At 48.8% G+C, this 23,225-nt stretch overlaps 1 protein-coding gene across 2 annotated transcripts in view; it reads right to left on the reverse strand.

Annotated features, from left to right (window-relative positions):
• The window catches only part of SHISA6 (shisa family member 6), a 401,279-nt gene that overhangs the window by 9,245 nt on the left and 368,809 nt on the right, over positions 1-23,225 (reverse strand). For both annotated transcript variants that reach the window (XM_075072095.1, XM_075072094.1), the window contains one exon: positions 7,805-7,957. In XM_075072095.1, coding sequence (XP_074928196.1) covers positions 7,805-7,957 — 153 coding nt within the window. The remainder of the gene's footprint in view (positions 1-7,804; positions 7,958-23,225) is intronic.

Genomic DNA, 23,225 nt, shown 5'->3' on the forward strand with positions numbered 1-23,225 from the left:
AGAAGCCTGGGAAGCGTCAGGGAGAAGGAAAGGAAGGATCTTTTAGAGGCACCAGGTATGAACTTGGGTGAGTCGCTGGCTTGCTCTAGACCTCAGTTCCCCATCCTTCCTGTGCTCATACTCTCCATTTTGACTGCAAGCTCTTTGGTGCAGGAACTGTCTTACCACGGGGCTGTGCAGCCTCTACATAAGAACGGCCATACTGGGTCAGACCAAAGGTCCATCTAGCCCAGTATCCTGTCTTCTGACAGTGGCCAATGCCAGATGCCCCAGAAGGAATGAACAGAACAGGAAATCATCAAGTGATCCATCCCCTGTTGCCCATTCCCAGCGTCTGGCAAACACACAATGGGGCCCTGGTCTGTTGGGGCCTCTAGACAGCAGTATAATACAAACGATTATCAATAATAATAGTAGTAAGAATAATACATGCCAGCGTGGCAGTTTCAGCTCTGTCTAGCTCAAATCAGGTGTCACAAAACCCAGTTTGGCTGGCTTGCTAACTGAGTGACGGGCTGAGAACAGACACAAAGTTTGGAGCCAACAAGTTTCTCTCTTGCTGAGGCTGGGGGTGGGGTGGGTAATAAGTGTCAAAGGGGACAAATCTGGTTCCTGTCCCAACCCCTAGCAGGGACCTTGTTCCAGTCCTGCTCGTCCCCTGCCTCTTGTCCCACAGAGTGTTCCTCAGCTGGGGAGTCTCCCCAAACTCTACCACCACAGTGCATGAGCTGGTGCTGCCAGGAGTTGAGTTTTCTGTGCAGAGCAGCAGCTGGGTCAAATTTTAGCAGTGTTGCGATCACACAACTGGAGCAACACTTTGAATTGCTCCAGCAGCAGCTGTATTGATTTAGTGTGGGACCACTGCTTGGAAGTGGGCCAGCCATGGCCCCTGGCTCCTCAGAGACTATGGAACTCTAAGCAGGTGAAAACAACTTTGGGGGGCGTTCGCCTCCCCCAGCCCTCCTAGTTAACACCACTGTGCTGGAGCCCTGATTGGTTACATGCTGGGTCAGTGGAAGAGCTGGATTCCCCACTGGGGTGTGACTGACTTTCGTATAAATTACCCAGAAATACCTACTGGAAATAAAGGAATGAATAAGGTTGGGGTTTTCCAGGGGACTAAGGCAAGCTCTCCCCTCAATACCTTGCGAAATCCTAGCCCAAATCAGTCATCGTAGTACAGTAGCTAGACATGCCACAGAAAGTCTGAGCTTTGCTGGTTCATTCTGGGTTTAGCAGGCAGCATTTCGCCCATAATAACCAACGAACAGCAACATGGAAAAATCTGAAAGCTGCTCCAGGAACTGCTGCTAGGGGCAGTTCCACAGGCAGATGGGCCCTGCTCACTGTAGCTAGTAGTACCGCGTGTCTGGAGAGGGAAGTGAAGCTGTATGTGCAGAAAATCCCACCGATCGGCTAGCTAGTGACCAGCCAGGTCTTGTTATGCCCTGAGGGCAGATGAGGGTTATTCTCTGAGGGCCAGTGCAATGGATTATGCACCACTTAGGCACTAAGCATAGCGCTAAAGTGGGGTTTGAGCCAGTGCACTGGTGTTGCCCCTTTGTACAGGAGCCAGCTGAACTCTGTGACCTGCCCAGCTTTCTGTGCGGTTACTTCTCCAGCTCTCCATCACTTCCCTCTGTCTGGGTGGAGGAGAGACCCAGGCTGAGAGAGGCACCACAGGGACCTTTTATTACCCTGACAGAGGCTATGTTCCTGCCAGCCCCCAATCCTCAGCCCACTTCACCCACCTGGACAGTGACCAATCAGCATCCTGGGCACCAGCCATCTTGATAGCTTAATGCTGCCACCTCCACCCTCCTCCTCACCCGGCAGGGTGGAGCTCTAGGTGACTATGGCCAAACCCTGCCTTACTCAGGCCTGCACTACAGACAGGGCTTGTCCCAGTGTAGCTATGATGGGTGGTTTTTTACTGAGGAGGTTATACCAGCACAAGCCCTACTGCGGATGCCATTATATCTGTTTCAAAGTGCGTTATACAACTATAGCTCATGCTTCTTCCTCTTTGGGACTAGCTGTATTGTATGAACACATTTATACTGCTATACTTGCATCCACGCTAGGAGGTGCACTGCTTAAACTATCCTGGTCTAGCTGAAGGGATACAACTTCTGTGTAGACAGGGTCTCAGTCCTTAAATCCAAGTGAAGCCAGGAGGGATTTGCCTGAAAAGAATGTGAGTGAGGATTTCACAATTTGGGCCCCAAATGTTCAATATGCTGTAATGATGCTAATGGTTTTGATGACTGCTAGAAGAGAAACCTTCTCAGAAAACATTACAGCATCACCTGACCAATACAGAGTTTGACAGTTATAGAAAGCCAGAAAGAAAGAAAGAAAGGGGCCGTGTTCATGTACTTCAGATTGACGGCCCTTTGAAAAAAAAAACAGCAAAATTACCTGTAAAAAGAAAAAATCATTGAGAGAGTTCAGGTTGCAGATACACTGCACTTAAAAACTAGAGAACATCAAAAGATGTCATAGTTAATGAAAACTTCCAGGTTTTCAAACACTCACTTTTTAGGTTAAGGTTTAACACTAAACTTTACCTTGTATCCCTATGTGATATATTCAAACATATCCTCCTATAGCTTTGTTGGACAGTGGAGCAATTACAGGAGATGGGAGATTACTATAACCTGTACGAATTTATAAGCCTTTGTGAGGTGATCAGATACCACAGTCTTGGGTGTCAATACAGGAGTCTGGACAGATTAGATAGACAGATAGATAGATTAGATAGAGGGGGTGTATAGGGATAGATAGGTAGACAGGTGGGGGTGTACAGAGATAGATAGATAGATAGATTAGATAGCATTTGACCTGTTTAGCTCCTCTGTGGGATATAGGGAAGTGTTACTATCTTTATTTTCAGATAGAACTACTCAGGCACAGAGAGGTCAAGGGTTACATTTTCAGGAGTACTGATTAATATTCTGGAGTTCAGCTATTGGGAGTCCAATGTAAGACACCTAGGTCAAGATTTTCTGAAACTGGGTGCTCATATTGGGCTTCAAAGTCCGTATGTGGACTGGGATTGTCAAAAGAGCCCACAACTCACTGAAATCTGGGCACTAACTCCCTTTATACTGCTTTGAAAATTCTAGCCTCAAACATATACATTGATGATTTCCAGAGGTTCTGAGCATCTACAGCTCCTTCTGGTGTCAGGGTGAGATGCTGGACTTTCTGCACTTTTGAAAAGTCAGCCCAATTATTTAGATATGTTTAAATATGCATTTAGGAGCCTAATTTGAGGCACCTAGTTTTGGAGATCTTGGCCTAATTCCAGATTCTTCCTCAAAACGTTTCCACAGAGCCACACTTTAGACGTGTGTGTTTGGCTGCATGGCCAAGGACCCTTCTTGGGCTGATGGGACAGTCGGGGTGTTTTGCTGGCCTGGCTCTGGAAGGTCCAGATGATTCCACTGTTGGATATACATAGTCCTCTGCTTTCCAAGTCTATGGATGAGTCCCTAGTGAATAGATCTGTAATGCATATTGGGACATGGTGGTGTTCCCATGTCACAGGGCAAAGATTCCCTGCTGTGGTGAATGTTGCCAGAAAATATATGAAATGCGCGCACTGGAAGACAGGGCTCATCTATGAACCTCTGTCATTCACAGTCTTTGGAATCCTCATGAATTAAGGGTCTCCATATATCTCCCACAGATGAGGGCGACAGACTAGCTCTCAAACCCTCTCCTCCTCAGATCCAAGGTAACCAGTGCAGATTCTCACCCACAATATGGTTGCCATGTATTAGCTAGACCAGGGGAGAGGCAGGGCTGGATCAGGAGGGTGCAGTGACCCTGTCTGTATTGCCGCTGGTAGGCACAATAAACACTGCAGCCCTTAGGTCCATATCTGATTCTCAGTCATGGATTTGTTTGGTTTAGCTGTAGGGTGCACAAACATCTCTGTAGTTTCAGAGCTGAAGGTCTTGACCTGACCCAGTCCCTGCGATTGTGACAGATTATACCTTTGTAGTCACACCCTACACACTATTGTAATATTTTTTGTACAAAGTATGCTGGTATCTGAAAACTCATAATGTGTTGGTCATTACTGTCCTGGTAAAATATGTGTAGTGACAGTATATGTGACTGTAGTGGCGTGGTCACCCGCTCCATCCCTGGAAGGGTTAAAGCCAGCCCTGGGAGAGGGCTGACGCTGTGAAGCAAAGCCTAGGCTGATTGGGGAAGGCAGGAACAGCTGGGGCCATGCCCCAATCAGGCCTAGCTGGTTCCTATAAAAGGCTGCGAGCCAGAAGCCCAAACACTCTCTCTCTGCTTGTAGAGAGAGAAGGGCCTGGCTGCTAGGGAGCTGAGCAGGGTACTGGGAGAGGAGCTGGGGAGCTCCAGCCTGGAAAACCCCCAGGCTGAGGGCCTAAGACAAGTACTGGGGTTGCAAAGGGGCAGCCCAGCAATAGGTAGAGGCAGTAGGTCCAGACCCAACCTTGCCTATGATGAGTGGCTTACACTGCAGTCTGCCCAGTGCACGGGGGCATGTTGGTGACTGGCAGTAGCCTACAACTTAGGTGAGGTGGGGGTTCCCCTGAGTGGGGAGACCTGGAGAAACAGTGGGGTTACTGTCTAGGGGCAGCACCCAGTGAAAGGGTTGCCCGGGATCCAGGAGGGACATGAGGGCCAGCAGCAAAGTGAGACACTGGCCGACAGAGGGCACTCTGGAGGCTGGAAGTAATTCCCTGAGATGACCAGCAGGAGGCACTGTGGTGGTGAGTCTATGCACCATTACAGTGACATTACAGGATGCCCCTGTATGGAGTTATTAACCCTTGTTCCCAACCTTGCAGTCCTGCCCAAACAGGTTGGCAAACAGGTCTGTCCTAAACAAAGGAATAGGCACTCTGCTTAAATGAAAATTAAGCAGTAAATAGAGTCACCAAGCAGGAAGAGAAACTAGGGAAGCTCGAACACGTGAGGACAAGCAGTGGGAACATCCTTCCACGCAGACTTTTTGTCTACTCATGCCCAGCTGGAAATATTTTTCTGAAACTATAAAAGGAGGGAAAAACACCCCAAGGCACCCTCCTGCTCTCCCCTTGCCCATTGCATTCACTGCACTTGAAGTGAAAAAGGAAGCATTCGTTGGACTCTGGAAGAGGGTCCTGAACTCTAGGATTTGGTCAGTAAGATTGCTAAAAGCATTTGGCGAGAAACTGCTTGAATTTTATATAGTTTGTTAAATTAGGTATTAGTAAATATCTTCTTTGTTACAAGAAAAATAAAATCTCTGACCTTTATACCTTATTACTTGGACTCATTTAAAATCTCTCTCTTTGCAGTTAAAAAATTTGTTTTATTGTTTTATCTAATCCAGTGTATTTAAATGTAAGTGTCTAGGGAAACTCCATTTAGGGTGATAGGATGTGGGCTTATTATTCTTTTTAAAGAACTAATGGATTTAGTATAACTTGTATAGTCCAGGAGAGGGCTGGGCAGAACAGGACATATTTTTCTTGGGAAAAATTTGAGACTTGGGATGTGTTGGGGTCACCTTGCAGTATAACCCAGGCTGGTGAGAACCGGAGTGTAACCCAGTGTGGCTGGCAGGCTGCAGTTACACACAGACACTCAGGGTGTGGTTTGCCTGCTGGAAGGCTGTTTGTGAGTGGCCCAGGTGGGAGCTACTTCACCAGGGCATTGAAAGGCACCCAAGGTTGCAGGGCAGGGGTGACACAGCTGCTCATTAGTCAGGACTGTACCCTGGTATGTCACCGTGAAATTGGGCTTTCTCTTGTTTATAACTACAGACTTGTACTCTGTGACTACGATGTCCCTGTGAAAGGGGCACTCCTGTGTTTATATCAAAGAAACAGAGCTTTCCAGCACAGGCCATGTCACACACAACAGACTTCTCGAGAGCTGTTCCTTACTTTATTACTGAGATAGAACTAGGCCTTACAGGAAATGTAATCGATTATTGGTAGTCTTCTGGGAAAGGTCTTTGGCACAGGTCATCCTGGCCAAAAGCTAAGTAGATAAGAGTTTGTATTCAGTGCTATCATTTGACTGCTGTCCCTACATTTAACCATATCAAGGCGCGTTTCACCGGGAAGTGGCAGTTTCAGTGATGTTTTCTCAAGAATGTGTTCCCATCAAAGATGTGTGGGGCAGCTGGACGGAGTTTATTGCACATCTTTACAAACTCCTAGTGTCTGGAGAGTGCAGCAGGACAAAGGTCAATGGGACTGCTCAGTGTGAGTAGGGGAGGACAGGAGCAAGTCTGAGGGAGAGGACTTATGGTTTGTTGTCAAATTTTGTTACATGTCCAGACTTCCAAATTTTTCTTTTTGGCTTTTTAAAATGTGCTATGTTTTATGTTTCACTGAGGTATATTGACATTCTTAGTTCTGTGCTGAAGAACATTTTCATCCCGTACCTAGGCATAGTCTATAAAGCAAATGACACATTTCAGGGAGCCTTGCAAAAGCAAATCAGTTACAGGAAAAAAGGTAGTATTTTCAACTGGTAATCAATAAACAGACATATAGTTACATGACATCTCCTGTGAAATGAAAACATTTACCATCTCAAGAAAGCAGAAATTCAAAAATTGTGAAATTATAATCCATTAGCTTCACTGGCATACCAGTTTATATCAGAAAAGCTGTCTAGGAACAGACACGAAGCATTGGAGGGGGTGAATGGGCATGGTGGAGATATTTACAATAAGCAGGCATGTGACCTCTTTACCAGTAGATTATAAAGGGTAAAAGGCTTCCAGGAGAAGATGGGGTGTCCTGCTCAGAGTGATGTACCCAGCACCATAGGAAATCAGGCTTAATTCAGCAAACTAACCCTATGCAGCATAGCATTTAAAGCATGTGTTTTAACTTTAAGCAGGCAGCAACTACTGTACCTGGTTAAAGTCACGCACATGCTCAACTGCTGTGCTGATCCAAGGAGAGGGGTTTTCTCCTAAAGCAGATCTGTATTACACTTTCTGTGGTGGAAATACCCAGACACATTCACCTGAGTCATCCAATGGAAGCTGATGAGACTACATGTGTACAAGCTACTCAACATCAGTAAGAGTTTGGAATTGGACCCTACTGGAGGGTGGTAGCAGAACACAACACATGGTAAAAAACAGCAGCAAGCAACTGATACTAGCCAGAGTGAAAATGGATCCATAGTATGGGACAAAGAGAGTGACACTCCAAGGGACATAGAAATGTATTTGGGATAAGTCCATCGTACAGACCACCACCAGCTCCATGAAATAGATCAGATTACAGCCCAGATATAGGAGGCTAGCGTCCCTCCCTCACTGACATGAATGTTCCCAATCATTTCATGAGCTTTTTGAGATTGGTGTTTGGTTCTTATTTAGTCTGAAGTAGCTGCCCCAGGGCAGACAGACAGTGAGTTACCCGCTCTAACTGCAGATTGGGGAGACAATCGGAGGTTCAGAGATAGCCACACAGGCTTTCCCCATCTCTGGTATAAAGTAGGTGGAATACTGGATGGCTCTGTAAGGATGAGGGAACATGTTGTGATGAGTAACCAGAGGCAGCACGGCAGAGGAGTGAAAGAGGAAACAGCCGCATGTACCGTCACTCGCTTGGGTAATGAAGTGACTTTTCCTCTGCAGCTCTGCCTCAATGGAAAGTGACAGGGAACAGTGTTGCAGATGAGAGATGTCAGTGCAGCAAGTGCAATAGGAAAGGAAGTGGAATTACTGCCTTGTCATTATGCCCCTTGCAGCTCACAGGCTAATGAGGTACCAAAAAAAATGAAATGAGCTGACACCTACTTAATCTCTTCAGAGAAGAATATTTACTTGGGTTAGTCTTGACTGCAGCCTCGTAGGATGGCGGGAGATGGGAGAGGTTCTGGAAGGACCTGGAAAAGGAGAGATCATAGGGCTCCGTGGCAGAAGTGAGGATATTGTTCATCCGTGGTTTTTCTGCAAGAAAGAATAAAAACATGTCCACACAATGCACCAGGGACAGGGAAGAGAGAGGTGAGCCATTCCCATCCACCTGCCGGGTAGCAAAGCTGCTCCCATATATCTGAACCAAATCTGACAGCTAGGCACTACACTATAATTCAAACTGACACCATCCAAGCCATGGGAAATGAAACCCAAGACTTTGCTGCCTTTATTCTCCACTGCAACTATTAACAAATGCAAGCTGTGGTGAAGTGCCGAGCACAGACACCTTTGCTAGGTCAATGGTAAGGAGAGTCATCTCAATATGGACAGAGAATGTTACACTGCTGCCTATTCCCCAGAGGCTCCAGTGTCTCATCTCTAAGGACAGAGTTAGCACAGATGCCATTAACATCTATGTACGAGCAACCAAACCCGTCATGTGGGGAAGATGATTTTGTGCATTCTGCACTCTAGTGTCTCGTGTTTACTGTAGAATACAACACACCCTCCCTTTAGGTCAGCCATGATTTCAAACACTGTCCCTTTTGGGAATGGGGGCTCTTCATTTCTCCTCCCCCCTGCACTAGATGGAGTCTGTTATTGCTATGTGCTATTCCGACTGGCTACTAGCCTAAAGAATTCACTGCCTGAGTTCCGGTATCATCCCATTCTCTCTTTGGGAAGAGATTGTTTTAAGGGTTGGATTGAGGGGAAATAGTGACAGTTCCTGAAGCCTCCTGTGTTGTCTGACACCAACCTGACTCCTGTCATGACAGGAAACCTACAGGACAGAGCCTGTAAAGGGTTTAAGGTCCATGCACAACTCCACTTTCATCCTGGAAAAGGCTGATGTCCCAAGCCAAAATAATTCTAGGAAGGGTCAGATGCATGTTGGGAACTTTTGTTTTGAGAACTTGGTTTTTTGCTGATGTTCCTCAGCTGCCTCCAGGTAGCTCTGTTGAAGGATATTTCTACAGAGCAGCTGGGAGTATGCTTCCCAGCCTGGGTAGACAGACACATTAGCATTGCTCAAGCTAGTGCACTAAAAGCAGCAGTGTGGCTGCAGCAGCATGGGCATCAGCTTGGACCAGCTGCCAGAGTACACACCCGCCTGACCCTGGGTATGGACATGGGCAGTTAGCCGAAGCCACTGCCCATGCCACCATGGCCATGCTGCTATTTCTACTGTGCTGGCTTGAGCAGAGCTAGTGCTTGTCAGCTACCTGCACAGGGAAGCATGGTCCCAGCTGCAGTGTAGATGTACCCGCAGAGTTCAAATGGCTCCGGTGAAAGGAGACTCCTGACAGACTCTGGAGGCATTGCTGGGGCCAGCCTGGGTGAGGATTTCCCACAGACAGGAGTGTCTCTCAGGGAGATGGGGGGGCATTTGTTTTCAGTGACTGACCTTTCTGTGTCACGGTCTAAAGTGCACAGCTGAACTTCAGACCATCGTGTTTCTCAAACCTAACAACACATCCTAGATAGTCTTTGAGCTGAGCTCCCACCTCTGCTGGAGCTGTCAACAGGGGACAGGGGAACTCGGTCCCATCAGACAACCCAGGATGGTCTCTTGATCTAACCGTTCACCCCTCAGGAGTGAGTGGGGTGCTCTGGAGAAAGGGGCCATGTGCTAGGACCTGAAGTGGCAGGAATGGCCACAGGCCCCATCACTTGCTGTGCATGGGGCTCAGAGACTGCATGTCTATAGAATCACAGGACTGGAAGGGAACTCAAGAGGTCATCTAGTCCAGGCCCCTGCACTCATGGCCGGACCAAGCATGGGCAGCAAGTGAACCCCCCTTTCGGGGAAGCTAGCCTGCCAGCCCTGCCCCTTCCACTTGAAGCTCCACCCCCCCCCGATTCCCTCTTCCCCAGTCCCTCCTCCCTATGTCTAGAGCCCCAAGCTCCCCACGTCCCTGGGCTGCACTGGCTGCCCCAACCCCAGTTAGCCACCCTGACCCTGGGGCCAGTCTGAGCTGCCCCAGCTGGCCCAATTCCTGAGCCAGCTTGAGCACCAGCCTGAGCCACCCATGGATGTCCCAGCCCCTGGCTGGTGGCTGATCCCCGAGCTCCAGGCTGCAGCTCGAGCTGAGCCCCCACCACCTTTAGGATGGCTGGACAGAGCGTGCGTGGGACCACAGCCTCGGTCTTAGTCTTCTTTGCCCTATGATACCTGCCTCCCCTGGGACTAAGTATTATCTAGACCATCCCTCGCAGGTGTTTGAGACCTCACTGGCTTGAGTCGTGCTGCCGCATATGGGGGAAGTTAGTGCCTTGTGAGTGAGGGTGACAGGGTCTGGCTCTTGGTCAGGAAACCACAACATTGCTTCCTGCTGGCTGATCTGTCCATGTTTTTATAGAACACCAGTCATGATGGCAGCCCCCTCCCCAGCTTCCTGGTGACTCTGTCTACAGGGAGCAGAACTCAATATGGCTTCCTCTGTCAGCAGGTGGCTCTGCTCCCAGCATTGCTCAGAGGCGATGAGTTGCTGAGGGAATCCGTGACTCCAAATGTCATGTCGAGCACAACCCCCAGTTCCCACGGACAGGCATAGAGACACTCCCTTTGATGTCAGCGAGAGCTGGAGTTAGGGGCTACTGCAGCTGTGCGACTGACTCACTAGCTGACCCTGGGCAAGTCACTGTACCCCTTAGTGCTGAATTTTCCCCATCTGATAAATGGGGTTTGTGACACTTATCCACCTTTGTAAAGTGCTTTGAAATCTTCAGCTGCACTGCACTATGGAAGTGCTAGTTCTCACACAGCGCAATGATGACAATTAGTATTGTAACTGAAAAAGGCTCAGCCTATAGTTGTCAGAAATATTGTTGTTTTTTTTCAAGCTTGGCATGATTTTGTTTCTAATTGTGGGCTCTCCTTGTCACTCCAGAAATAGGTGTTGGTTTAAAACCAGTCTGGTGTAAGGAGACTTTTGTGGTGCAGGCTGCCGTGATTGTGATAGGAAGACAGGGGCTCTGGGAAGGAGGGTTCTTGCCAATCGCTGTGAACGCCCTAAAGGAAGTGTTGTTGTGCACACTGGCCTCTATATTACTGCCCTCTCAGGCTGCAGGAGACATGAAATTGCACCAGTTGTCCATTCTCTCCAGTGTCAGCTCCCAGATTCTGTGTGTCCCTTGTTAACATATAGAAACCCTAGGTGTCCTGCTTTCTGGCCTTGGGGTGTAAGTGTTTGTTTAGGTTTACAGTGTGACACTGTAGATAGCACTCAGGTGTTTCCCCAAAGGCCACTTACAGCCTGCCTGCCAAACGATTTCTGCCCTGATACCACAAGCTCCTAGAGCCCTGCACCCACAATGAGCCTTAACAGGACTTCCCATTGGTGCAGGGTCCATTTGGGCATGTGAGCTTGCAAATCAGGCCTACATTCATAAAACTCCTTTCACTAAATGATGTATAGATTTCTGCAGCAATTTCTGGTTCAAGAACGCAGGGCAGCCTCCAGCAGAGTTCAGGCTCCTCACTTGCATATTGCTTTTGTTATTTGTTACAGAGGGAGGCCATGGGTCAGCATCTTGAAACAGAGCCCTCTGTCTGCTTGCTAGCAGTGAGCGTGCCTCCAGCGATGATGACTGGTGCATCTGTATTTTAAAATGCTAGTGGAGAAAAGAGGCCAAGCCACTGGGTCCAGGCAGTCTGCAGAGTTTGCTTGGTATTGAAAGCACATACCTTTGCTGAAAGTCAGGTGGAGTGACTGAAGCTGGAGTTCAAAACAGTCTTTCATCAGTCCAGCCAAAGGCCTGTCGAATGATGACGTCGATATCTCTCCGGTGTGCAGGTTTTAAAATAGGCAGAGATCAGGCTATTCAAAATAGCAGTGATCACAACTGCTGGAAGCCTAGTGTCAGGCTATGGGAGGGACAGGGTCCTGGCCGTGTGTGCAGTAGGCCTGAGCCACGTGACCTAGTCTGAAGTGGCTGGGTCTGACAGATACGGCAAGAGCACAAAATTCTGATGTCACTAGGAGACTCTGACATCCAGCCAGCTTGCTCCGAGAACTGAGCCCCTTCATCCATGCATCAGCTTCATGCAGCAACAGTGTCTAGCTCAGCCCAAGCTGCTTGCGCTACCTGAGGAGCCCCCAAAGGCACCACTGTCCAGGCTTTGCTTTTGTCTGAGCATTCCCAGCAGGCTAAGTGAGACCGTCTGAGGATGGCGTGGGGGCAACCAGACTCCTAGTCCTGACTCAGCCACAGTCCTTCCTTGGAGCTCTCACAGCTGGCACAGCTCTCTGCAGCTACCTCCCCAAGGAGCACTCAGGGATAAGGGCCTGCACACCTCAGCCTGCACCCCAGCGACACAGGGGAGCTAGCTGGCATGGCCCTTATCCAGGAGCTGCTGGGGCTCTGTAGGCTAGGACAGCCCTTTGGCCCCATGGAGCTATGCGTAGGCATGAAATGGGGGGCATGGGACTGCCCTGTCCACACCTTCTCCTGACCCCAATATATCCCATTGTGGCTCCCTCTACCTCTGCTCTGCCCATGACACACACACACCAGAATGCCCCTGGCACCCAGGGCTGCTATGGAGGCAGTGCAGAAATAGCTCTATGCCTGGCATTGTGCAGGAGAGGCCTCACTTCTGCAAGGTGTGTGGGTGTGGGAGAGGAGGCTTTTTGCCCTGGTGCATGGGCAGCCAGAGTCTGGACATAAACTAGCACAAGTAACAACAGACCCTGTGATGGGATGCTGAACTGTGTGTAATGACTTGGGAGCAGCAGTCCCGTTGAAAGTCAGCTCATTGAAGGCCTGTGGTACTTGTGCTCCTATCTCACTTAGATACCTTTGAACATCCCACCTCTAATCAAGGTCTCTTTGTGGCCCCATCACCCCAGTGACTCTCTTACCGGAGAGTGGTACCAGCCCTATGAGAGTGCGCTGCGTCCTGACACCCTGTCAGGCTCATCTGCATTTGCCTCAGTCGTCCTGCCTCACTGATGGGCAGATGGGCATTGGAGGAGCACACAGAAGGATATAGAGGGCTTGCCTCTTCCTGCACTTCTAGACTTCTGCACTAGCAATTCTTCATCATTACTGCTGCCATGAAGCAAACGGCGGTAACATCTCGGAGCCTCCAGGACCTTTAGCCCTCTAAAGTGGGTTATTGCTTTGAGGAAGAAAGGGCCAGATCTCCTGCTCACTGAAACTAATGGGAGTTTTGCCTTTCAGTTCAATGGAAGCAGGACTGGGCCCAAAGAGTGTGTCCAGCAGACACAGGATTAAGCCATTATCCTAATCTGCAAATACACAGGCTCTGCTGCAAGTACTTTGAACCGAGACGGGACTTAATGGCAAAACAGCAGGTCTCCTGGCTCACAGTTCCAGCAATGGGTTCTCTCCCATGGGATCTTCAGACATTCTCCTTCTCCCTAGGGAGCAGATATTTCCTCATCACAGCCCAGAATCCAGCCTGAACGGTTCTGTGCATTTAGAGTCTTCTTGCTCTTTCCACTGGCTCTGGGTCAAATTCAGTCCTGCTGTAAGTCAGTGGCATTATGCTGTCTGCTGCAGGCTGAATCTGACCTCTAGGTCTAACCCCATTGCCCAGTGGACTAAGGCACAATTTCTTCAATCAAATTCCCCTGCACACTGAGAAATAGGGACCTTTCACCCCCTCACCAAAAACCATCACTTCTCACACATTTGTTCCAGGCAGAAATTTGCTTTTCCTCTGCAGCAAAATTTTCAACACAATTCACAAAAATGGGATGCAATTAACTTTGTAAACACAGCTTTTCATACCTGAGTTCAAAGCATAGCTGGACAGTTCCCCCACAGGTAGGGTTGCCAACTTTCTGATTGCAGAAAACCAAACACCCTTCTCAGAGGCCCTACTCCTGCCCCACCCCTTCTCCAAGCTCCCCTCCCCCATCACTCACTCTCCCCCACCCAGATGGGGCAGGGGCTTGGGCAATGAGAGAGGATGAGGGCTCTGGCTGGGGATGCGGGCTCTGGGGTGGGGCTGTGGATGAGGGATTTGGGGTGCAGGAGGGGGCTCTGGGCTGGGGCAGGAGGATGGGGTGGGGCAGGAGATGAGGGCTCTGCTTTGAGGTGTAGGCTCTTGGGCTGGGCAGAAATGATGGGTTTGGAGTGTGGGAAGGGGTTCAGGGTGTGGTCTCCGGGCGGCGCTGACCTCAGGCGGCTCCTGGAGGTAGTGGCATGTCCCCCTCTGGCTGCTAGGGCGGAGATACCAGGGGGCTCCATGTGCTTCCCCGTCTGCAGGCGCCATCCCTGCTGAGGAGCCGGTGCTCAGGGAGGGGACAGCGTGCAGAGCCCCTTTACCCCTGTGCCTAGGAGCTGTACATGCCGGCTGCTTCCTGGCAGCTGTGCAGAGCTAGGGCAGGCTGAGAGTCTGCCTTAGCCCCACTGCACTGCTGAGCAGACTTTCAATGGCTCTGTCAGCAGTGCTGACCAGAGCTGCCAGGGTCCCTCTTCGACCAGGTGTTCTGGTTGAAAACCAGACACCTGACAAACCTAGAGGGTAGGACTTTTCCCATACAACTCAGACCATCCCCCCGCCCCATCCTTTGCATATGGCACAGATACAGTCGCACTAGTGACTCCAGAAACTGAGGTAAAGGCTGCAGGAAAGAGGCTCTTCAAAAACAACCCACAGTTGTATTGCTCCTGTCCCTAGCAATTTCTCTCCGCTTTGTCCTATTCCTCCTTTAGAGCATTTCTGTTCTAATGTCAGATGGGATGGAGACAGGCAGGCAGCTCCATTCCTGTAGGATGGGAACATTTAGGAGGTTTCCATGTCTTCTGGTACCTAGTGAATTCTTAGCATCGAGACCTCTCCCTTCCCCCACTGCATGTTTCCCTTAGCACAGTGCTCACACTGACACAGTTCTGATCCGGCAGCTCTCAGAGCTCTTCTAGGGAAATGCAGGGCTGATGTCACAACCTCCCTCCCACTGAGTGTTCCCTGTGCTTAATTTAAACCTCTCTGTCACCAGTGAGTCCTCCCTCCCACAGCTCAGACACACAGTTCGGGAGAGAGGCTGAGCAGACAACCCTACATCCCCGCAGGAAATAGCTTCCTCCCCCAGTCCTCACACACTGACAGCTCCCTGCAGCTGGATCACTCCGACAGCATCCCACTGGCTCCAGGGAAAACCATGTGCAGCACTTCAAACCCAGCCCAGCCTCTCCTGTCCCCCTTTCAGCTGCTGTCCTCACTGACGGCACTCCGGCTGCTACAGCTACACAAGTTCACTTGTAATGGGGCCTCCTGCGGGATAACCTACGTCAGGGTGCAGCTTCCCCTGGGAAATTGCCAGGATGCCTGTTGATGAAGCAGGGTGGGAGCTTCACTCGTCTCAGCCGCACATTACAATCTAGTTATAGTGCAGTGGAGTGAGTGCAGGCACCCAGAGCTGCATGGCAGCTTTCAGGAACCATGCACTATGATTTGCTGCTATCCTCAGGACTCACCATCCCTCTACCAACACCAAACAGCCACTTTCATCTGGTGGACAGAAGAAAAAAAGCCTGTGACTCTAGAAGAGCCTGATTTTTGTCCCAGTTCTGTCTAAGAAATCATTAGCCATTTCACACCAACACTCAGAATTTGGGCCATTTTCCTGTTAGCTCAGTAGTAACCAAATCTAGATTAATAAACATCTCTCCTCTTCAGCTGAGGCATGTCTATAGCTCCCCAGGCTGGGGTTGTTCTCTGGTAAACAAAACCTAACCTGAAGTTATCTAGCAAATGCGCTATTGCTTTGAGATCGATTTGTCTGGGTGATGTCTTCAGTCCATGTCTAATGGCCTGATCCCGGGATGAGGAGGTGCATTGCACTCACTGTGGCAGTGGAAACAATTGATTAGCTATTATACTGTAAGCAGCGACTTCATCAGCACTGAGACAATGCCCCCACTCCTCTGTTTGTGCTTGTGTAGTGAAGAATTAGGGTAACATCCCTTTGCAAATCTGTCAGCAAGAACCTGCATGCAATCTACATTTTGCATGGAGGCTTGGATAAAATAAGCCCAGGCATATGTATAGGATTTTTGTTTAGTGTCAAAGCAAGAAAGTTAATTGCTTGCATGAGGTGTGTGAAATTAAGTACCACACTTTTCTAATAGGCTTGTACAGAATCAGTATGTCTGCTTACCATCTGTTTTTCATCCAGTCAATCAGGAGCAGCACATAATGAATCTGGCAAATGAGAGGTCACCTTGAAAACTACTGTCTATCTTTCAGCAAAACTAAAGGATAAACTGAGATGGGTGCAGACTACTTGAGCTGACTTTTGCATAATGTATTTAAAACTCAAGGTCAGGGAACTGATGGGTTCCAGTCAGCAGGAATCACGCATGCAATTTACACATCGTCACTAATTAAGTGGCAGTTTCTTTCTGCTGGCAGGAGTGTCAGAATTTCCCTCCCTCATAATGATTCAGTTCATGAGCTATGTTCTTATTCAACATTGATTTTTTTGTTCAGATCACCTGTTGGTTTCTGTGAGCCAGGCGCAGGATGGGAGAACACAGTCCCTCCCCACTTCCGCACAGCCAGAATTAACACCCCCCCCCTCACTTCTCTCAAACATACAGAGAATGCCCAGGGTGTCCAGTCCTTTGGGACGCTTTACAGGATGGAACGAATGCTCAGGGCTACTGTGAGTGGCTGCCACTAAACAGTGAGCCTTTACTCACAGTTCCTATGCCTTGGCATCTGAGATACTGCAGTCATTTCTGATTCTAACCACATGGGAAGCTTCTTTTTTTTTTTTTTTTTTTACTGTAAGCAGGGACCATATTTTCTTATGTGTTTGTACAACATCCAGCACAACAGGGCCCTGAGCCTGGAGGAGCCTCTGAGTAATACTGCTGTGATGGATCTGCCAAGCAAGGGACTGCAACTCCCATCAGCTCCCTCCACTGCACATCCCTTACCCCTGGCCAGGGATGCGGGAGGTCCTCCACCAGGAAGTGGCTGGTCTGTGCTGGGCAGTTGCAGCTGCATGGCTAGCCAGGAGTTGCAGAGAAACTGGATGCAGAGGGGAATCCCCAGTAACCAGCTGCAGAGCCATGTACAGAAGAAGCTGTGACTGATGGATGCTACAGCTGGGTGTAGGTCTGTGTGGTGCTCATGGGGATCCTGCAGCTGCTGGGCAGAGAGCCAGTGCAGAGGGGCCCAGTGAGAGACATTCATGGCAGAGCTAGGGGTGACAGTCAGGATTCCTGACTCCCAGCCCGCTGCCGCCATCCACTTTCTGCCAACCCTTCTGTTGCGGCCTGGTTTCTCTTCAGCCTGGCCTGAAAACCTGCAAGTGCCTGGTTGCTTGAATAGAGACTGGACTGGAGAGGATACCCCTGTCACTAGCCCTGATTTGCAACTGGATTTCCCAGGGACCTAGACAGGAGCTGCTACTGCTCACCTGGAACTAGTTCAGCCTCCAGAGCTAGGGTACCTGCACCCTTCCCTTTCCTGCTAGCCCTCATAAATGTCAGTGTGGGACCTACCAGGCCTAGCGTCTACAAGAACTAACTGCTGATGCACCCACAGTGCTTGTGTCTGAGTCACAGTGCACCTGGTGTTATACTGGCATCCTAAGGGCTCAGTGTGCTGGGCACCCCGGTAGTTACACTGCCACAGTAAGGCAGCTGTATCACTCTGCCCAGCTAGAGGTAGCAAAGCACCATCCGAAGGCACACGGGGGCAGTGCACCCTGCTGAGCTCGCACAGAGGGCAGTGGAAGAGCTAGGGGTAGCGCCCAAGGTTCCTGGCTCTCAGTGCAGTGCCACCATCCCCCTTCTGCCAACCCCTTCCCTGCAGCCGGGTTTTTCTTCCTGGGCAATGCTATTAGGTCCTGATCCTGCTCTCAGGGCAGCCAGCCATGGTTTTCCATTGACTTCAATGGGAGGAGGCTGAAGTCTGGAGACCATCAGGCTCTGCTGGGCACTGCCTGCTGTGCTGCTCCCTGGGCATGGGGCTGCATCAGCTCCATCATGTAGTGGACAAGGTGGGATCGTGTCTGGCACGGCACCATGGGGGCACAAAGGACCTGAGGCTGCATGCAGCACAGCAGGCTGGGCACTGGGAGGGATCCAGGGTCTGGGTGTGAAGCTACTTTTGACAGCAAGTGGCTCAGCCGTGCTGCTCTGATCTCTCTCCCTCGCCAGGCACTGACCAGTGTTTTTACTGGGGCCCAGGTCAGAGTCCACAGGGCCCGTCAGATAGCTCAGCTTCAGCTGTGTTTCCATGCCCACCAGAGGCTGCTGGCCCTGCCAGTGTAGGCTGTGCTGTGTCTGTTAGGCCCAGACCAACACTGGGGCTAGCTCCAGGCACCAGCCTAGGAGGCTGGTGCTTGGGGTGGCCAATTCAAAGGGGTGGCACTCCATCCAGTATCGGGGTGGCAAGCCCGGGTCTTTGGTGGGAATTCAGCAGCAGGTCCCTCATTCCCTCTCTTCCTCTTTGAGCTGCCGCCAAATTGCCGTCGAAGAAGTGGTGCGATTAAGCTGCCGCTGAAGTGCCACCGCTCATCTTGGGGCAGCAGAAAAGCTAGAGCCAGCCCTGGGGAAGGGGCATAACTACTTCAATGACTGCTCCCAGGGCCAGTGTCTAAGGGAACAACAATGCCTCATGGAGCTAGTAGGCTGCCAAGGGAGTATGCATGTTGCTACACCCCTCAGGGCCATGGCCTCTGCGGCCCATGTGCCCTTGGACCTAGGGTTGCAATTCCTGGCTCGAGCAGACACATGGCATAGAGCTAGCACACTGAAAATATCAGTGTAGCTGTGATAGCCCAGGCAGTGGCGTGAGCTAGCCACCCCGACTACCTGTCCATGAGTTTGGGGTGGGTTTACTCAGGGTGGCTAGCCTGTTTTGCCACTGCTGCTCCTCATGCTACTCTGACTATTCTGCTACTTTTAGCACGCTTGCTTGAGGAGTGCTTGTGAGAGCCTGGTTCCTCGAGCTGGGGAAGAGAGCCCTAGCTCCAAGGGAAGCTATACCCTGTGTGAAGCTAACCACCTATGCGGAAGCTGGTGGGGAGCAGCCCTAGTGCTCTGTGCACAGAGCCTGCAGTTTTAGCTGGGCCCTGCATGGAAGCCCCCATTGTCTCATCCCCACTTCTCCACTGCCCTGCAGCTGGCTCCAATCTCTCCTCCCATTACGCAGTGCCAGTGCTGCATGCAACCTGGGCATGGTCCGCCATCGGCTGTACTGCGGCTCTTTGCAACCAGAAGGAAAAGGGGAAATTCTATTATTTGTAATGATCAAGGCTTAGATTCTGAAGAGTGCAGGAAAATCTGGGCAAACTCATGGCTCTGCCCCCATTCTCTGAACACTACCTCTGTTCCAAGGAGAGCGCTTATGTAGCACATGGAACAGCTTGTGTACAAGGACGGGTGCCAATGCACCCCGAAGCTGGAGTGATGAGTTTGTGGGCAGGCGTATGCTAAGCTCAGGTGGGCACAGAGATGTGAGCTTTATTTTCATGAAAAGTCTGCACATATTTTGTGTGACACGCCAACAGATGCCTTTTTACAACATTCACCCAGTGAAAGCAAATAGTGTTGCCTATGAGAAGTGATGCAGCCCAACCTTCTGCTGCTCAGCGTCTGCTCATCACAACTTCAGGCTTCTGTCAAAGCACTTCCCATTCCCTTAGCACTCTCTTCTGCTCAGCCATTTCAAGGTTCAGGAGGAAATCTGCTCAGATCCTGAAACGTGCTCTTACAACCAAAATTAGCCTTAATAAAACGAGCTGTTTAGAATGATGGCCAGCATTCTTCTAAAAAGGATCTTACAAAACTCCAGAGCCACCTGCTACAGTCAGCACTGAAGAGCAGTAAGAGGCAGAGCCAGCTTAGACACATTCCTCAGCGGTGACACCTTGTGCATCTTCTGACTTCAGGTCAGTTTTATATCTGATTTTTATGCTGCTGCGATTCAGTCTCTGGAGCTTTTAATCTGGCATTCTTCATCAGCATTACCTTCACTCTAAGATTTAGACTTTAGAAAAATTGCTCCCCCTTGTATATAGTTCAAAGGGGATGTTCCCCTGTTAAAAGCAGAGTTCAAATTACTTCTTAACTTCAGGAACAGGATGCTATTCTGATGCCAGTATTAGAGCTACTACCACACTGAATGGTCGCTTGACATCTGTATTTTGAGCTAGAGCAGTTTCCATGGACGCTGCCAGGTAAGAGACCCTGTTACAAAGCTACCCCATAGTGCTTTCAAAGTAAAGCATAAGAAGGAAAAATAAACAATCATATATTTAACTAGAGTCACAAAGTCATTGCGGCTGCCTGCTCTACTTGATGTTAATACAGATTCTCATCAGAGCAATAACTATTAAAGGGCCTGGAGTCTTCTTAAGAAACATGCTCAATTGTCTGCTGCATCCAGTTTATGCTAGGGGCAGCAGAGCAGGTGTGCTGGCTGGGAATTGGTGACAGCCCCCTGGTATTTTGCACAGTCATGGGCATAGACTGCAGCAATCTGGGACTCTCCTGTGACACTACGCTCCATATTCTTCGTAGAGATATTGTTATGATATCTTGGACTACTAGTATTTTTCTACTAATAGGAGGTGGGGATCAGGCTGGGAAACAAAGGATTCCCACTATATGTAAATCCTGTTTAAGGCAGGGAAGTGAGTTAATCTTGGTTCAATTCTTCACTGAATCCCCACCCAGGATGACTGCTGGAAACATCTAAGAAACAAAGACAAAAGGGGTGGGAACTGAGCCCAGGCTGGAAAAGGTGCCTGGCCCGTGAAAGGAATATCTGGAGTTTTAAGCTGCTTAACCACCCTGACAGGAAGTTTTTCCTAATGTCCAATCTAAACCTCTCTTACTGCACTTTAAGCCCATTGCTTCTTGTCCTATCCTCACAGGTCAAGAAGGACAATTCTTCTCCGTCCTCCTTGTAACAACCTTTTATATACTTGAAAACTGTTATCATGTCTCCTCTCAGTCTTCTCTTTTCTAGACTAAACAAACCCAATGTTTTCAATCTTCTCTTACAGGTCATATTTTCTAGACCTTTAATCATTTTTGTTGCTCTTTTCAGGTCTTTCTTCAATTTGTCCACATCTTTCCTGAAATATGGCTCCCAGAACTAGACACAATATTCCAGCTGAGGCCTAATCAGTGAGGAGTAGAGCGGAAGAATTACTTCTCGTGTCTTGCTTACAACACTCCTGCTAATACATCCCAGAATGATGTTGTCTTTCTTTGCAACAGCGTTACACTGTTGACTCATATTTAGCTTGTGGTCCACTATGACCCCCAGATCTCTTTCTGCAGTACTCCTCCCTAGGCAGTCATTTCCCATTTTGTATGTGTGCAACTGATTGTTCCTTCCTAAGTGGAGCACTTTGCATTTGTCATTATTGAATGTCATCCTGTTTACTTCAGACCATTCTCCAATTTGTCCAGATCATTCTGAATTTTAATCCTATCCTCCAAAGCACTTGCAGCCCCTCCCAACTTGGCATCATCTGCAAACTGTATAAGTGTACTCTGTATGCCATTATCTAAATCATTGATTAAGTTATTGAACAGAACCAGAACTGATCCCTGCTCATTATGCCCTTCCAGCATGATTGTGAACCACTAATAACTACTCTCTGGGAATGATTTTCCAACCAGTTTTGCACCCACCTTATAGTAGATCCACCTAGGTTGCATTTCCCTAGTTTGTTTATGTTGTGGTATCCTCTTGAACTGAGGCTACCTCTCCAGGGGAGGGAACTCTAGTTATTAGGAAGAGACAGGTTATAGTTATGGGGGATTCAATCATTAGAATCATAGACAGCTGGGTTTGTGATGACTGGGAGAAGTGTATGGTGACTTGTCTGCCTGGGAGGGACAGAAGAGAGGTCCTAGAGGCCAAATTTAGGCTGGTAGATAAGAGATTCAAATCCAGGACCTCCATGGTAGCATTCTCTGAAATGCTTCCAGTTCCACATGCAGGGCCAATTAGACATGCAGAACTGAAGGGTCTCAATGCATGGATGAGATGATGGTATAGGGATGATGGTAGGGGTGTAGATTTATTAGGAACTGGGGAAAATTTTGGGGAAGGGGGAGCCTACATAGGAAGAATGGGCTCCACCTAATCCAAAATGGAACCAGATTGCTGGCACTTCAAATTAAAAAGGTCGTAGAGCAGTTTTTAAACTAAGGGCTGGGGGAAAGCCGACAGGCATGGAGGAGCCCGTGGTTTGAACAGAGACATCTCTTAGGGGAGGATCTATTAATGGAGATTCTCTATGTCCTAGTAAGGAGGAAAGGATGGAAAATGATAAAATATAGGTAGGATGTGATGAGAAACAGCCAAATGAAAAAAAGTCCCATTCAATTACGTCATGTAATGGCAGACAGCTAAAAATTGACAATTTTTTTAAGTACTTATATACAAATGCTAGAAGTCTAAATAATAAGGTGGGTGAACTAGCGTGCCTTATATTAAACAAGGATATTGATATAAAAGGCATTGGAGAAACATGGTGGAATGAGGCTAATCAATGAGACACAGTAATACCAGGCTACAAAATATAGCTGAAAGACAGAACAGATGATAGCTTGGTGGTTTGAGCATTAGCCTGCTAAACCCCGGGTTGTGAGTTCACTCCTTGAGGAGGCCATTTAGGGATATAGGGCAAAAGTCTGTTAGATGATTTAATTGGGGATTGGCCCTGTTTTAAGCAGGGGTGTTGGACTAGATGATCTCCTGAGATCCCTTCCAACTCTAATATTCTATGAACAGGTCATGCTGGTTGAGGAGTGGCACTACATGTGAAAGGAAGCCTAGAATCAAATGAAGGAAAAATCTTAAATGAACCAAAGTTTACCACAGAATCTCTAGGTAATTCTGTGCTCTAATAATAGTAATATAGCAGTAGGGATATTTTACTGATCACCTGACCAGGATGGTGATAGTCATTGTGAAATGCTCAGGGAGATTAGAGAGGTTATAAAAAGAAAAAACTCAACAATAATGGGGGATTTCAACTATCCCCATATTGACTGGGTATGTGTCACCTCAGGACAGGATGCAGAGATAAAGTTTCTTGGCACCGTTAATGACTGCTGCTTGGAGCAGCTAGTCCTGGAATCCACAAGAGGAGATGCAATTCTTTATTTAGTCCTAAGTGGAGCACAGGATCTGGTCCAAGAAGCTGGACCTCTTGGTAATAGTGATCATAATATAATGAAATTTAACATTTCTGTGGTGGGAAAAGCACCACAGCAGCCCGACACTGTAGCATTTCTTTCAGAAAGGGGGACTACATGAAAATGAGGTAGTTAGATAAAC

The sequence above is a fragment of the Chelonoidis abingdonii genome, chromosome 13 (assembly GCF_003597395.2).
Source record: "Chelonoidis abingdonii isolate Lonesome George chromosome 13, CheloAbing_2.0, whole genome shotgun sequence".
Classification (NCBI taxonomy): Eukaryota; Metazoa; Chordata; order Testudines; family Testudinidae; genus Chelonoidis; species Chelonoidis abingdonii.